Source organism: Vulpes vulpes, chromosome 8 (genome assembly GCF_048418805.1).
Source record: "Vulpes vulpes isolate BD-2025 chromosome 8, VulVul3, whole genome shotgun sequence".
NCBI classification, from domain to species: domain Eukaryota; kingdom Metazoa; phylum Chordata; class Mammalia; order Carnivora; family Canidae; genus Vulpes; species Vulpes vulpes.
Window position 1 is genome coordinate 43,972,966 of NC_132787.1, and position 13,323 is coordinate 43,986,288.

Genomic DNA, 13,323 nt, shown 5'->3' on the forward strand with positions numbered 1-13,323 from the left:
CAGATGTTAAAGCTATTGGCCATACATTGGGTCACGGCTCCAACTAGGTGAGCAATTTGTTGAAACATTTCTTTTACCAAGTCTACAGGTGACAGGGTAAGGGGTGGGGGACATTGAGGATTTGGAAACTAAGCCAAAACTCAGTTTGAGGTGTGGTTTCCTTGGGCGATGTCTTCATAAGCTACAATCTCATTTACTCTCAGAATGTCCATGCCTCTTCTAAAATAGAGGGGAAAAGTGAGTAAAAGAAATTTTCAGTCTTCTTTAGAAGTAGTGTAGCACCAAGACAGGGAAGAATCCAATATTGTATGGCATTACCATTGGTTTCCATTTCTACATTTGAATTTATGAATTTTTTTAACAAACACCCCTAACTCCCTGCATATAATTTAAAAATACTTGTCTTACATGGTTTGAACATGTGCCTTCCTGAAGATAGAAGAGGCTGCTGAATTAAGATGATTTGCAGGATTCTCAGACATTGTCTAAGGACTGGGGTCAGTTTGAAATCCTGAACATTATCCCTTCCACATCATGTCAGTTTGAAATCCTGAACATTATCCCTTCCACATTGGCCAGATCACAGGTAGCATAAACATCAATCGAGTGTCTGTTCAGTGCTGAATTTGTACTTGACATAGCCCCATGCTCTTGCGAAACAGAATAACATGGCTGCTTGCCCAGGATTTGGAACACCTGGAGCAGGTTGCAGGCGAGACTTGTGGGAAAGGGAGGCAGCACTTAGAATAGGCTTCGCCCAAGAATACATGTTTCTAGCTCTTCAGGAATCTAGATGCCTGAATAATCCTTCATCCAGAGGACTCTACTGATCTCTGCTCACCCAATGCCCTCCTGACCCAGGGCCCCCAAGAATATTTCATACTGTCAGCACAGTAAAAGCACTCAGGTCCAGGTTTTCCTGGAATCACACCCTACCCCATCTACCACCAACATAGTGGGATCACTTCTTTCTGACACCACTTATTGTCCCCCTGCAATTGGTTTCTCCAGGATCAGTTGTTTCACTACTTTTTTAAAAATACAAATTGAACTTAAAATAAGTCTAGAAATACTTAATGAGAAGTCATATAAAGAAAAGATGTTTAGAATCATAAGTAGTGTCTTTTGTAGCAACTGGGATAGTTTGGGCTCAGCAGGAGACCTTGGGAACAAAATTCTAATGTTTTAACCTTTCATAAGTCAGTTGTCAGTTCCACACTTTGTCTTGTCCCACTTACATGTCTGGAAATGCTGGGAAGGTGTTCCTACTAAACTTTCTCTCTCTCTCTCTCTCTCTCTCTCACACACACACACACACACACACACACACATACCCCAAGATGGCCACTCATATCTGCTCTTGAAGCTGCTGAAACATCTCTCATTTATGACAAAGGTCTTTTGCATTCAGGCAGGTTGATTTGGGCTTTACCCTATTTTTTCCCCACTCCATCTTTTTTTCAAAAAGCCACTTTTTTTTTCACTACAGAATATAGAAAATGAGTCTCTGAAGGCATCAAGAAACAGAAAAGGAGCTGAGTACTATTTATGACCTAAGAGTCATTCTAAGTGAAGAGCTGGGAAAAAAATCCTCAAGTAACCTAGAAACAGCATCCTGGGCTCTTTAACAGGTATCAGAGCAGAGAAACTGGGAGGTCCTACTTTAGACCCTGCAGTCCTTAACTTCTAATCTGCTTCTGTTAGAGTTCTCCCCACTTAGTGCCCATGCTGTTTTAAACAAAGAAATAAATTAGTGGTTTATAAGTATGTCAAGAAAGAGAATTAGCATCTCTCAAAGACATTATTTATTTAATTATTAAGTTTTATTTTATTCATTTCACTGGTATTATATAAGTCCTTATTATTCAATAATTCTATTTAACAAACACTTATTGAGCATTTACTATGTTCGTAGGACTAAGTAGGGACTAGGATGGAGGGTTGGGGAGAAGAAGTCCTCCCCTCAAGGAATTAGGATCTAATTGAAGAGATGGAGGACACACCCAAGGAAATATGACTTAGGACAGAACACTACACTAAGGGAGAGCTCTGCATTGGCACAGAACACTTCCAGGAGAGAGGGGAATTTCACTGGCTTTGAGGCTCCCCCCCTCCATGGGGAAAGCAAGCTTTATAGCATTTTGAGAAATTAGAGAGAACTGTTTCTTGGTTCTGTTGAGGGAACCTAAAACAGAACCAAGAAACAGCTCAGCTTCCCTAAAGTGTTCTCACCCAAGGTGTCTGAAAGGCCACCTGCCTAGAGGTACAGTCACAGGCATCAAACTCAAGCCCACACCTGGTGGCTGCCCAGGACAAATAAATGTATCTTCCTTTGGCTGTGAACCAGCTGTCTCCTACACAAGTGTTCATACCTGGGGCTGCCCCTCTACTCAAACCCTTCCTGGCCTCCCCTAGAATGTCAGTGCATAATTCCATCTGAGTTGAGGGATTTTCTTTTAATAGATTGAGGAGTTAATTTTGTTGGCTTCCCTTTATGTTAGGAGCCTTCTGCTGTCTTCCGCCACTTAATGCAGGCTTTTGCTTATACCTTGAGGCACTCACAGTTTCTCCATGTACAATGACAATCAAGTACAGGGACAAGAAGGAGTCAAGTGAAGCTTGTTGTCTAACTTGCTTGCTGTCTGATGGACTCACAGGTGAAAACCCTATGTTCACAGGCAAGGTGACAAAGGTCAAGAGTAGTCACAGATTTTTTGAACCATTACCCTGGGCACTGGCATTCATGGCAGCAGCAAACCCTGTCTTCTAATACTTTGTAGAAAGCACTGGGACTTTCATGGGTCTATACTTCCTGTCTTTGGTGTCAAGTGATAGCCCTCTTGGCATTCACTGAAAGTAGTTAGTCTTTTTAGATATACAGTGCCTGTGCCACAAACCTTACAGGAAAAAGTGCCATGTCTTGAGAACTCATGGAAATCAGCTAGAATTGAGAGTGGCCTTGATGCACTAGGACCCAGGAGGTATTGTTCCTCCTATTTTTTCTTTCTTTGTGAAAAAAAAAATATGTTGGATTTGAAGGTTTAAGGTTGAGGTTGCCCTCAAGGAATTAGATATTGTTTTTAGAAGGTTCTTCTGTGTTTTTCATTTGGTATTACCTTTGGTCTGTCTATGGATTCTTGGAATAGTAAGTTATGTGTTTCAGCAAAGGCTGGGGTCATCCTGTTAGTCCTTGGGCCTAGAGGCTGCAATGGCTGCTTGGTGGTAGACATCAAGATGCCTAAATATGCCTTCCTTGGAAAAGTCACAAAGCTTCCTTTGTTATAGGCCTAGGAAACATAAAGCTTTAATGGCTTGAGAAAACCTATCCTTTTTTTCACCTCTAAATAAGGGTATCAGCAATCTAGGTCATTTTTTAAAAGTACGCCTTTATTTATTCTCTCTCTTCTTAATAGCTCCATTCCAGCTGATTTAAGACATCAATCTCATCACTCCAGGCATCGCCCTACTTCAGAGACACCCAGCATTGTATGCTCTCTATCCAGTCTGCCCCCAAAGTAGGTGGCCTAGAATAAAGAGGAGAAAGTAAAAGAGAAAACAAAAAGGGGCGCTTTCCTCTCAGGCCAGACCCAGACAGACCAGAGAACCACCTATCAGTGGCTGCTAAGCATTACTTGCTGAGGAAGAGGTGGGGTCTTAGGAACACCTTGGAAGCTTGTTAATCTCCCATCTGTCCTCCTACCTCCTGCCCCTCACCTGCTATTCTACGTCTTAAACCTTTGAAAGAATGGTCCCACAGCAAGGAAGACACCAAAGCAGAAGGATAGGACAAGGGAGAGATAGAGACCATGAGTCTCCTAGATGTGGCCCTGGCTCTCTATGGAATATTGATAGGTCATGAAAATATCTATGGGTCATGAGGTTATCATGAGAATATCAGTGGAATATCTGGGTCATGAGGCTATCATGAGGTGGTGAGGTTATCTGTGGGTCATAAGGTTATCACAAAACTCTTTATGGGCTATCTAGGGGCAGTGTGGTTTGTAGCTCCTTCCATTTGAGGTTCTTAATTATGCTTAAGGTCACCCAACTGTGACACAAATGAAAGGACACCCAAACTGAACAAGAGCCCAAGGAAACCTCTGAGATTCATGGGTTTGTTGACTTGAGAGAGATATGTGGCTCAGGGAACTGTATTTTCTATGAGGTTAACTGTTCATAAATTTAGGGTTATGAGGAACCAGTCAGGAGAGATTTCATTCTAAGGAAGTTGGTTGAGTGCCAACCAGCCCTTGCACCCACTCACCATCTGCCCAGGCTCCAGAGGCAGCTCTGGGAGGGTGCACTGCAGCAAGCATGCCTCCTGGAACTACCGGTTCCTGTCTGTCCTGAGGAAGGTAAGGACGTCTGAGATCCAGGGCGAAGCAGGAGAACTGACTCAGAACAAGCCCCCATTGCCACTCTTGGGAAAAGCTCTTCTGGGATTAGCACAGAGCAGCTGGTTGGTCAGAAACATGGGGTCCATGCATCCATCCATGGAGTTGTATGCACAGCACCATGGGTGTGTGCCTTTTCTCAGGGGGTGTCCACAGCTTCCCTCAGCTCTTCCTGACCTCCTCACCCTCCCTAACTTAGGCAAGAAGAAAGGACTCTGACCTTCACTGGCAGGACTTAACCTGAGAAAGGAAAAGCTAGGACACTTAGAGGCTTCATGGACTTAGATCCAGTTTCCATGAATGCCTCCTCACAGATATCTTCTCCTATCCAGGGCTGTTTTTAACCCTGTCACTCTTACTGGCACAGAAAACAATGTCTTACACACAGTAGGCACTCAGGAAATACTATTGAACAAATGTGGACTCAAATGAGACCACTGCTAAGAATAGTGAAAGGCTTATGTCATTGTTCCTTATAATAAAACGTCACATAGAGACCCTGGGATCACATGGCCATCCTTACAATCATTAAGTGTCCTATGGTTGGCTAGCTGTCCGTCATGCTTTTCTTCTCCCTCACCTCATTTCATCAGTCCCTCCCCTTCTTGTATGGGTGCAGTTTTCTTTTTCTCCTCCTGGGTGATTATTGGACTTTCTCTTCCTGATGATGGTTACTGGTTTTCCCTCTGTGAATTTGGTTTCCTTTGCAGCCTTGGTTTAAACATTTACTTTCTGGTTAAAGGAGGTTCCCGGGTCCCTTGTGATGGTAGCAGAGTCTGACACATACAAACCTTTCTGCCCTGCCTTTCCTAACAACTGCTGTTTTGCTGGGTATTTTAGTCCTCAGCCACTGGGCAAAGCCTCCATTCCGGAGCCAGGATGGCTTTTCAGCTGTGGGTTCTATTTTTAATAACTGCCAAGTTCCTAGGAAACCCCCAATCCTGTCACAGGCTCACATGGCCTCTGGGCTTCCTGCCCACTCCTGCACGCCTGCCTTCAGTGGCCTCATAGTGCAAGGTTTACCCAGTCCTGCCTGCTCTGGCTCTTGCTTACTTCTCCAAGCCTCATACAGCCACTCTTCCCCTTGCACTTCTATAACCCTGAATATTTATTCCTACAACTGCATTTACCACCTCACATTGTAGCTGCCTTTTATTTATCTGTCCCCATGCTAGCAAGGGCTTCCTATTTATGGCACATTTCAAGTTCATTCATTCACCCAACATTTCCTGAGCATCAGCCATGTGTGAGGCACTGTTTTTGGAGTTGGGGATTCACCAGTGAACAAACCAGATCAAAACTACCTGTCCTCAGGGAACTCACATTCAAGCATGGAACACAAGCACATAATAAATAAATAAATTACACAGTTAGAATGGGATAAACACTCTGTGGAAAACAGCAAGAATATATGGGAATGGGAATGCTCAATAAATTCATGTTGAATTGAATTGTATTATGACATGGTTAAGTGGACATATGTTGGGAGTTCTTTCTTTGCTCAATGACTCAGTTGAGATCCATGATACCCAAGCCCTTATAATTTTTTACTCTATGCCACGGCCACATTGGCAGATTCCTCCAACCAAAATATAGTAACCCCTGATAAGTAGTATTAAATTTGAAAAGAACGTTTCAGGATGTAACACTTCAAACCAGTCCAACAAGGTAAATCTCCCAGTACTTCTCAATCTTTTTTACTCACAGCACACAGAGAGTATTTGTCCAGCATCCCTAGGCACATGGGTAAGGTTTTTTGGAGGCTGAGAAGCCCTGAGGGCTGAGGGTGGTACTATCCCAGCACACATGTAACTCATTTGAGGCACCTGGCTTTAGAACTACCTGGGTGATTATCACACAGTTATGAGGTGTGCAGATTTGGGAGAAATGGCCCTGGGGCCTGTGTTGCTAACAATTCTTCCAGATGATTCTGATTCTGGTGGTCTTCAGATCACACTTTAAGGAACACTGCCATGCAACAAAGCAGAGACAGGTAGTGAATCACAGTACTTGTGTCCTTATAGTTGAAGTTGAGAGGAATGGAGAATAGTGCAAATCAGTGGTTCTCAGACTCGCTGTAGGGCTTGTAAAAACATGGGTTCTTGGGCCCACTTAAAGAGTTTCAGGGAAGGCAGAGTATGTGCATTTCCAAACAGGTCAGGGCACTCTGAGAGCCACTAATGTCAATCATTTGGGAAGCTTGTATATTAAGAACTGGATTCCTGTAAGGCAATTTCATAAGGACAGAGTCAGGGTTCATTTTAGGAAGATAAGACTAAATCCTGTTTAGTCAGAAAGCTTTAAAAGAAATAGATTTGAGAAACTAAATCAGAACAAACTTCCAGTTTGATAAAAAAAAAAAAAAAAAAAAAAAAGGCTGCTCTGTGACTTCACATCACGTTTATACCTACCCTCCAGCCAGCTATGCGCTGCTAAATGTTTAGCCACCTGTTTAGGGGCAAAGGGCAGAGTGGGGGCTGATCTACGTCATTTGCCCACTCTGCCCGCCGTGGCCAGTTCTGGGCTACCCTAGTGACGTCACTGAACACGGACCTGCAAAGAGCTACGGGGTGGCTCTCCAAAGCCCAGAGGATCCAGCTCTGGCACACTACTGCCCCCAGCTACTGCAGGGGTTTGCCACCTGTCAGAGGCCGCCTCCATTATCCACTTAGGTACTGGTCACAGTCTCCAGGCTACAGGAAATGTGTTTGCAGGACAGGAACTATTCTCTGGATGAGTAACCAAAATTATTGTCCCTCCTGGGCTGTGGCCCTGCGTGCTCGTGGAGCACGAAGTTTGGCTTCTAAATTCTGGGCCCAGCTCCGGAAAGCCCCTTAAGAAAGGCTCTCCTTCCTCATGCAGGCTCAAAGTTTCTGGGCCTCTGGCTCTGTCAGGAAGAGCTGGGGCACTCCTGACACCAAGGTTAGGCTGCCCTGGGGGACAGTGGAAGATTTAATACCACAGAAACCTCACTGACCTAAAACCATCCTACACTGAAGAAATCATTTTTTAGGTGATCCACCTTATTAGACAAGTAAAAACATTGTAGAAATCTTTCTGTTCCAGAAAATAAAACAACAGACAGTGCTAAGAAAGATTGCCCTGCATTCAGTGCCTGCAAAGATCCCTTAAGGTCCAGGGCAGGGTTGTGGGGAAGTGTTTTGAATATTGATGGTGCCAGAGGTGACAGTGGATCCTGGCTCAGCCTCGCTAGTCTCCTCCTGTTCTACCCACACCCTTCCTGCCTGCCTCCTCACTTTAACTCATTCTGCTCTCTCTTTCCTAACCTGCCTTCATCTTTCCAGATGCAGGACGCTATGGGCTATGAGTTACCCTGGGTGTATTTTGTCAGTCTGGTCATCTTTGGATCCTTTTTCGTTCTAAATCTGGTTCTCGGTGTGTTGAGCGGGTAAGCTGACTGTTTCTATGTATTCTTTACAATGCAGCCGAGCAAGGTCCCAGGTCCCACTGTATCCATCACCAGGGTCCTCAGAGATGGGATCCTAACAGGCCAGGAAAATCAGAAAAAAAAAAAGTCCCCATTCAACCACAGATTCCAACCCATTGGCCAGGCAGGCTATTTGGCCTCTGATTTGCAACTAGAGGATCCCTGGGTCCCGGCACTGTTTGGGTCAGTGTCCAGGAGCCGGTGATGGGCACTTGGCCATGCTCGGCTGCTGAGTGTGCCTCACTAACTATCATTCCATTCTTCCAGGTCAATGATGCCGTAGGAAGGGACTGGCCCTGGATCTATTTTGTTACACTAATCATCATAGGGTCATTTTTTGTACTTAACTTGGTTCTCGGTGTTCTTAGCGGGTAAGCAGGACCAAGGAAAAAGGTCTTGATTTTATTTTATTTACTCTTTCTGCTATTCCTGGCTTTATTCTTTTTTCTGGCTCTGATGAACCTGGGATAAAAGGCCACCTCAGGAGCCTTGAAGTGAATGTCCTTGGCCTGGCTGGACAGAGGATCAAATGTACAAGGATTAATTAATCCATTGGTTTGGGCTTCATGAGGAGATACTTAGGCCTACCTGTCTCCTGCTACCTCATCCAACCCCCTCCCATCCTCAAGCAGCTATTCAGGTAGGCAGGCTACTTCTCCTTCTACCTGAGAAGCTACATGATAAGACCCTTGAGTTGAAAGGGTTTGGCAGGAGGGATTGGAGGGAAGATTCATAGATTGTGCTTTTAACACATGCCATAGCCTTGCCACTAGGTACTTGCCTGATTATAGTTGGTGGCAGGCTAACAGTAAAGATTTCAGATAGCTTTTATTCAGTGTCGAATGGGCTGGGGTAATAAGAGTTTGATTGAAAGTATACATAAACAAATACAAACTAAATAAAATTCTCTCTAATTCAAGACTCTTCAGTCCATGTCTAGTATGCCCCTTTTCTGAATGGAAATGGCTCTTAGCTGTTCAAAGCCATAGATTGAAAATAGAGGAGATGAAACATACCTTCCTTTAAGTTTATCTACTTAGCTTCAAGCATAAAGTTTGCCTAATTCCAGCCTTTGCTCCAATGAAGTTAAAAAGTGGTAGAAATAGCATATAATGGGGGCATCAAGCTGCCCTGGGGATGGCCTCCTTGACACTGTGGACTCACTGGGCCATTCCCCAACCTACCTTCTTCATGAGTCCACATCAGCCATGCCAAGGCCTAGCACCTAAATGCTCCTAGTGACCTGCTCATGGGTTACCTACTCTGCTGCCTTTGCTACAAGGGGGAGGGGGGACAATCTACTTCTGCCTTGCTCAAGACAGGTCAGCTGCTTTGAATAGCCTTTCCTATGTCTCCAGGGACATTAATGCTGAGAGAAAGTCAGACATGACAGGAATGATTGCATTTGATTTTTACCAAGTACATAGACTGGGAACAGCTAGTCCTGTCTCCTGCCGTAGCCTAATGCCATGCAGCAGCATCAGGTTTAGTCATTGGGATTTAGTGAAGGAAAAAATCTTCTTCCACCCTCACTGCTTCCCAATGGTGGGTGGCCTGTTAGGGACTTTGATGACACCATGCCTTTTGCCAAGGTAAGGCCACATAGGAAACTAGTGTCTTCCATCAGGGGTAAAATGATGAAGATATTAGCTGCCTGGAAGGTATAAAGGTTTTCATTTTTGTGTTCCAACACAAGAAAATGCCCCTGTGTTTATACGTAAATCAAAGCATTGAAAAAAATAACTTCATCACTCCCACTCAAGACAAATTTGGATATCTCAGCTCTGCACTTGCTGGATGCATAATGTTGGGCAACTTTACCTTTTTAAACTTCACCTAGCTATCCAAAAAAAAAATGAGGATAATAATACCAACTCATAACTTTTTGTGATGATAGAGGGAGATCATTCGTGTAAAATACTTGGCATATAGTAAAGTGCTCAATAATGGTACCATCATGAAATGATTATTGTTTACTTGGTGCCTGTCATAACTGGAATTGTTGAATAAAATCCTCAACCTTCTCTTTTTAAAGATGAGGAAAGTGAGCCCAGAGGTGACTTGTGTGTTGTCATTGTGCTTATAAGTATCAGAATGAGGACTAGAATGCAGACACAGCCTAGATTCCATCTTCCCATCACTGTCCATTGAGTATACATTGAATGAACTTGAACTGTAACATAAGCCAGAGCTCTGAACCTTAAAAAAAAAAAAAAATGTGATTCCACTTTCTTCCCCAAGAGATTAGGAACAAATCTAAGCAAGTGAAAATCTTCCCAGGAATCCAGAGTTAAGAATTAGCATGAGCCCATAAAGGACCCTCTTCAAGCAGAGTATCTGCTCACAGTCACTCTTGGCACACCCTCCCCAGTAAAGTTGTCTTCCTGGCAGAGAAGTCAAAGGCAGCAGTTGCTGATGTGAGAGAAAAATCATTTTGAAGACCATGTTTTGGACCAACTCAGTCCCTTTGAGATTGTGTGTGTAAAAATACTTAGACCAAAGCTTGGCATATAGTAACGCTCCAAACATGAATAGACTCTGAACAGGAACATTAAGGCTTTCAGACTTTAGAACTATGAGCTCTAGAGTCCATACATTGGTCTCTGTGGGATACCTTCCCCAGCACCTGCTCCTTGAGTAGAGTTCCCTGAGAGGAACTCCCTGCTCCTCACAGCTCTGGATTTGCTGATGGACCATCTCCAAGGTTTCCTGGGCTGCAGGGCATATCCTCTGCATGGACAGAGAAGTGTCTCTGGGCAAGCATCTCCCCTTCCTGGTTTGAGGAAGCCAGTCAAAAGTGCCCCAGGCACTGCCCTGGATCCAAACAGTAACAAAACCTGGAATTAGGCTCTTACTGGCTAACCATGTGATGGCAGTGATTTCAGTTTTGAGTCAGCATCTTGATCAATCAGGACAATAACATAAAAGTCACCACAAGAATGCAACAAAACCCCCACTGATTCATCAGTAAGAATTCTGGTTAAATCAACCTTCTAAAAGCAACCAAAAAGCTCTCAGAGCTCCATGAAATTCACTGTTCCAATGTTAACATTAACAGAAACCAGCGTCCACGGCAGGCTCAGTGCATGGAGCTTTTGATGGATAACTCTCCGATGCTCACAACAACCCTATGAGCTAAGTGCTATTTATATCTCCATGTTATAGAGAAGAAAATTGAGTTTCAGGTGAGGAAACTACCTCAATTCTTACAGATGAAAATGGAAGATCCAGGATTAAACCCAATGTAAATCCAGGGCCTGTCTCTCTAACCTCTATGTTATACTGTTCCCAAACCATTTTAACGGTGTTAACCCATGTTCCTAAAAATTAGAGTCAAGAAGTGTTTGTGGGGGGGGGGGGTAGTAAAGAGCAGCAAGTGAACTGAGGAGGAGCAAGTGGAGCAGGGAGGAAGGCAGAAGCAATCCATGGGATGGTGGTTGGAAACAGCCACTGGGAACAGAAAAAAAAACCCAAGAGGAAGCTGCAGAGCCGCCACTCAGGAGGGTGCAGTAGAGCAGGGTTGTTTAGCAGGGCTGGTGGCCCTGCAAATGTTAATAGTCTTTGAGAGAGAGCAGACCCGTAGCTTGGTAGAACTACAGCCTTGGAGAATTTTGGAACTGGAGGGGCCTGAGACCCCACACCTGTCAACTAAGAACAATATTATTTTACAGTCCAACACAGTAACTCATCCCCTCATAAATTATGTCCTTCAGTCACCAAGGAAAGATACTTTCATGAAGGAAAGATGACACTCTGTAAAGCAAAATGTAAATATTCCAAGATTTTAGTCACCAGAGGGTTAGGTAACCCTTTATCTGGAACATTCCCATATCTAAAACATCTTATTCTTTATGAGGCCAGATAGAGACAGTGTGAAGAATATATATCGTGGGATTTCTCAAAATTGTTTCATGTTCATTATCTATTGATCCTCACAAGCCACAGGACTGGTATTAGTACACACAAAAATTAGATTACATTTGCTTTTCTATCCAACCTATTAAAATGAAAGCAGTGACAATGAGATTCTTGAAATTGCACTTAAGCTATAGTCAGATAAAAGTCTGTGGACTCTGGAATCTGGTCACTTTTTGTTTTAAATTATTGCAAACAGAGGACTTCAGACATGTGCCTTCAGTATACAAGGAACTCAGAATCTCTTAGATGGATAGTCATCCTGCCCTCTTTCCCACCAGAAGATGGGCTTGTCTCTCTCCCTAAAACAACAGGTGGCTTGGTTGGGAAGCATTTTGCAACCTGAAAGCATAACCAGACCATGGCACTATAGTTAAGACACAATGTGTAGACCGAGAAGGAAGCAAGAAATGCCAGGACGTGCATTCTTTGTAGGTGGGAGCAGAAAAGACAGCAACATCTATAATCATATTCATTATCTGTGTAGTTGTATTCCATGAGGTCACTATGAACATGAATTAATGAATACTAAACCATTACTCTTTTTTTAAATTTCTTTTCCTTTAAAGATTTTATTTATTTATTCATGAGAGACACAGAGAGAGAGGCAGAGACGCAGACAGGGAGAAGCAGGCTCCTCGCAGGGAACCTGATGCGGGACTCAATCCTGAGACCTGGGATCATGCCCTGAGCTAAAGGCAGACACTCAACCGCTGAGCCACCCAGGTGTCCCTAAACTACTACTCTCAGGAGAAATACAGAACAAGGATCCTATGAGCCTTTAGTCACAACAAGCCTTTTTTTAAAGCAATCAATACATAACCTTATTTTATGTGTGTTTCTGTTTAAAGTCATCTTATTTAGTATATATTGTTGATTCATTAACATTGAGCTCATGGCCAACAGCACTATAACTGATGCCTGAACAGAGTTTATCTAACACATGTATTTTTTTCCCTAAGGCACACCACAACCTTCTCACTCTTAGGAACACTAGACAGCACTTCAGCAATTCAGCACTGTGCTTGGGGGCTATTTTTAACAGAAAAACCACCAACAAAAAGTACAGAAATGTGAACAACATGGCACTAAAGAGACCATAAAAAGTACGCTTGTTTACAATATGAGAACTGAAACAGAAAGGCAGAGTGTCACCGTGTTTAACCTTAGCTGGGAATATGACTCCAGTTTTTTGCCCTGCTGCACATGTCTGGGTTTGACCACAAAGGCACACAAAGATCGATTTGGGAGTTACAAATAAATTTTAGCAAGTAAGCAATTTCACAAATACAGAATCTGTGAATAATGAGTATCAACTGTATTGATCATCAGAGGGCCTAGAGCCCCAGCCTTTTGTATTGATTGGATCTTCCGCATACAGCTCCCTCTGCATGTTTTACATTACTGAGCCCTGGCCCCCAGCTCTGGATTCTACTCCTCATTTTTCATGTTGGCCATTGCTGGCAGGAGCTGTGCTCCTGCCTATGACAAATCCCATGGCTGTGACTGACTGTCTAGCCAGCTCTGGTCCCTGGGCCCAGCACAGCCTGTCAGGCTGGGGCTTCA

General features: G+C 43.6%; 1 protein-coding gene across 11 annotated transcripts in view; it reads left to right on the top strand.

The window, feature by feature from the left end:
- CACNA1C (calcium voltage-gated channel subunit alpha1 C) overlaps window positions 1-13,323 on the top strand; it is a 648,720-nt gene that overhangs the window by 439,764 nt on the left and 195,633 nt on the right. For 9 of the 11 annotated variants that reach the window (XM_072766353.1, XM_072766356.1, XM_072766354.1 and 6 more), the window contains exon 8: window positions 8,110-8,213. In XM_072766353.1, the coding sequence (XP_072622454.1) occupies window positions 8,110-8,213 (104 nt within the window). Of the gene's footprint in view, window positions 1-7,699; window positions 7,804-8,109; window positions 8,214-13,323 lie in introns of all 11 variants that reach the window. The other 2 variants (XM_072766363.1, XM_072766357.1) reach the window with 1 other exon arrangement.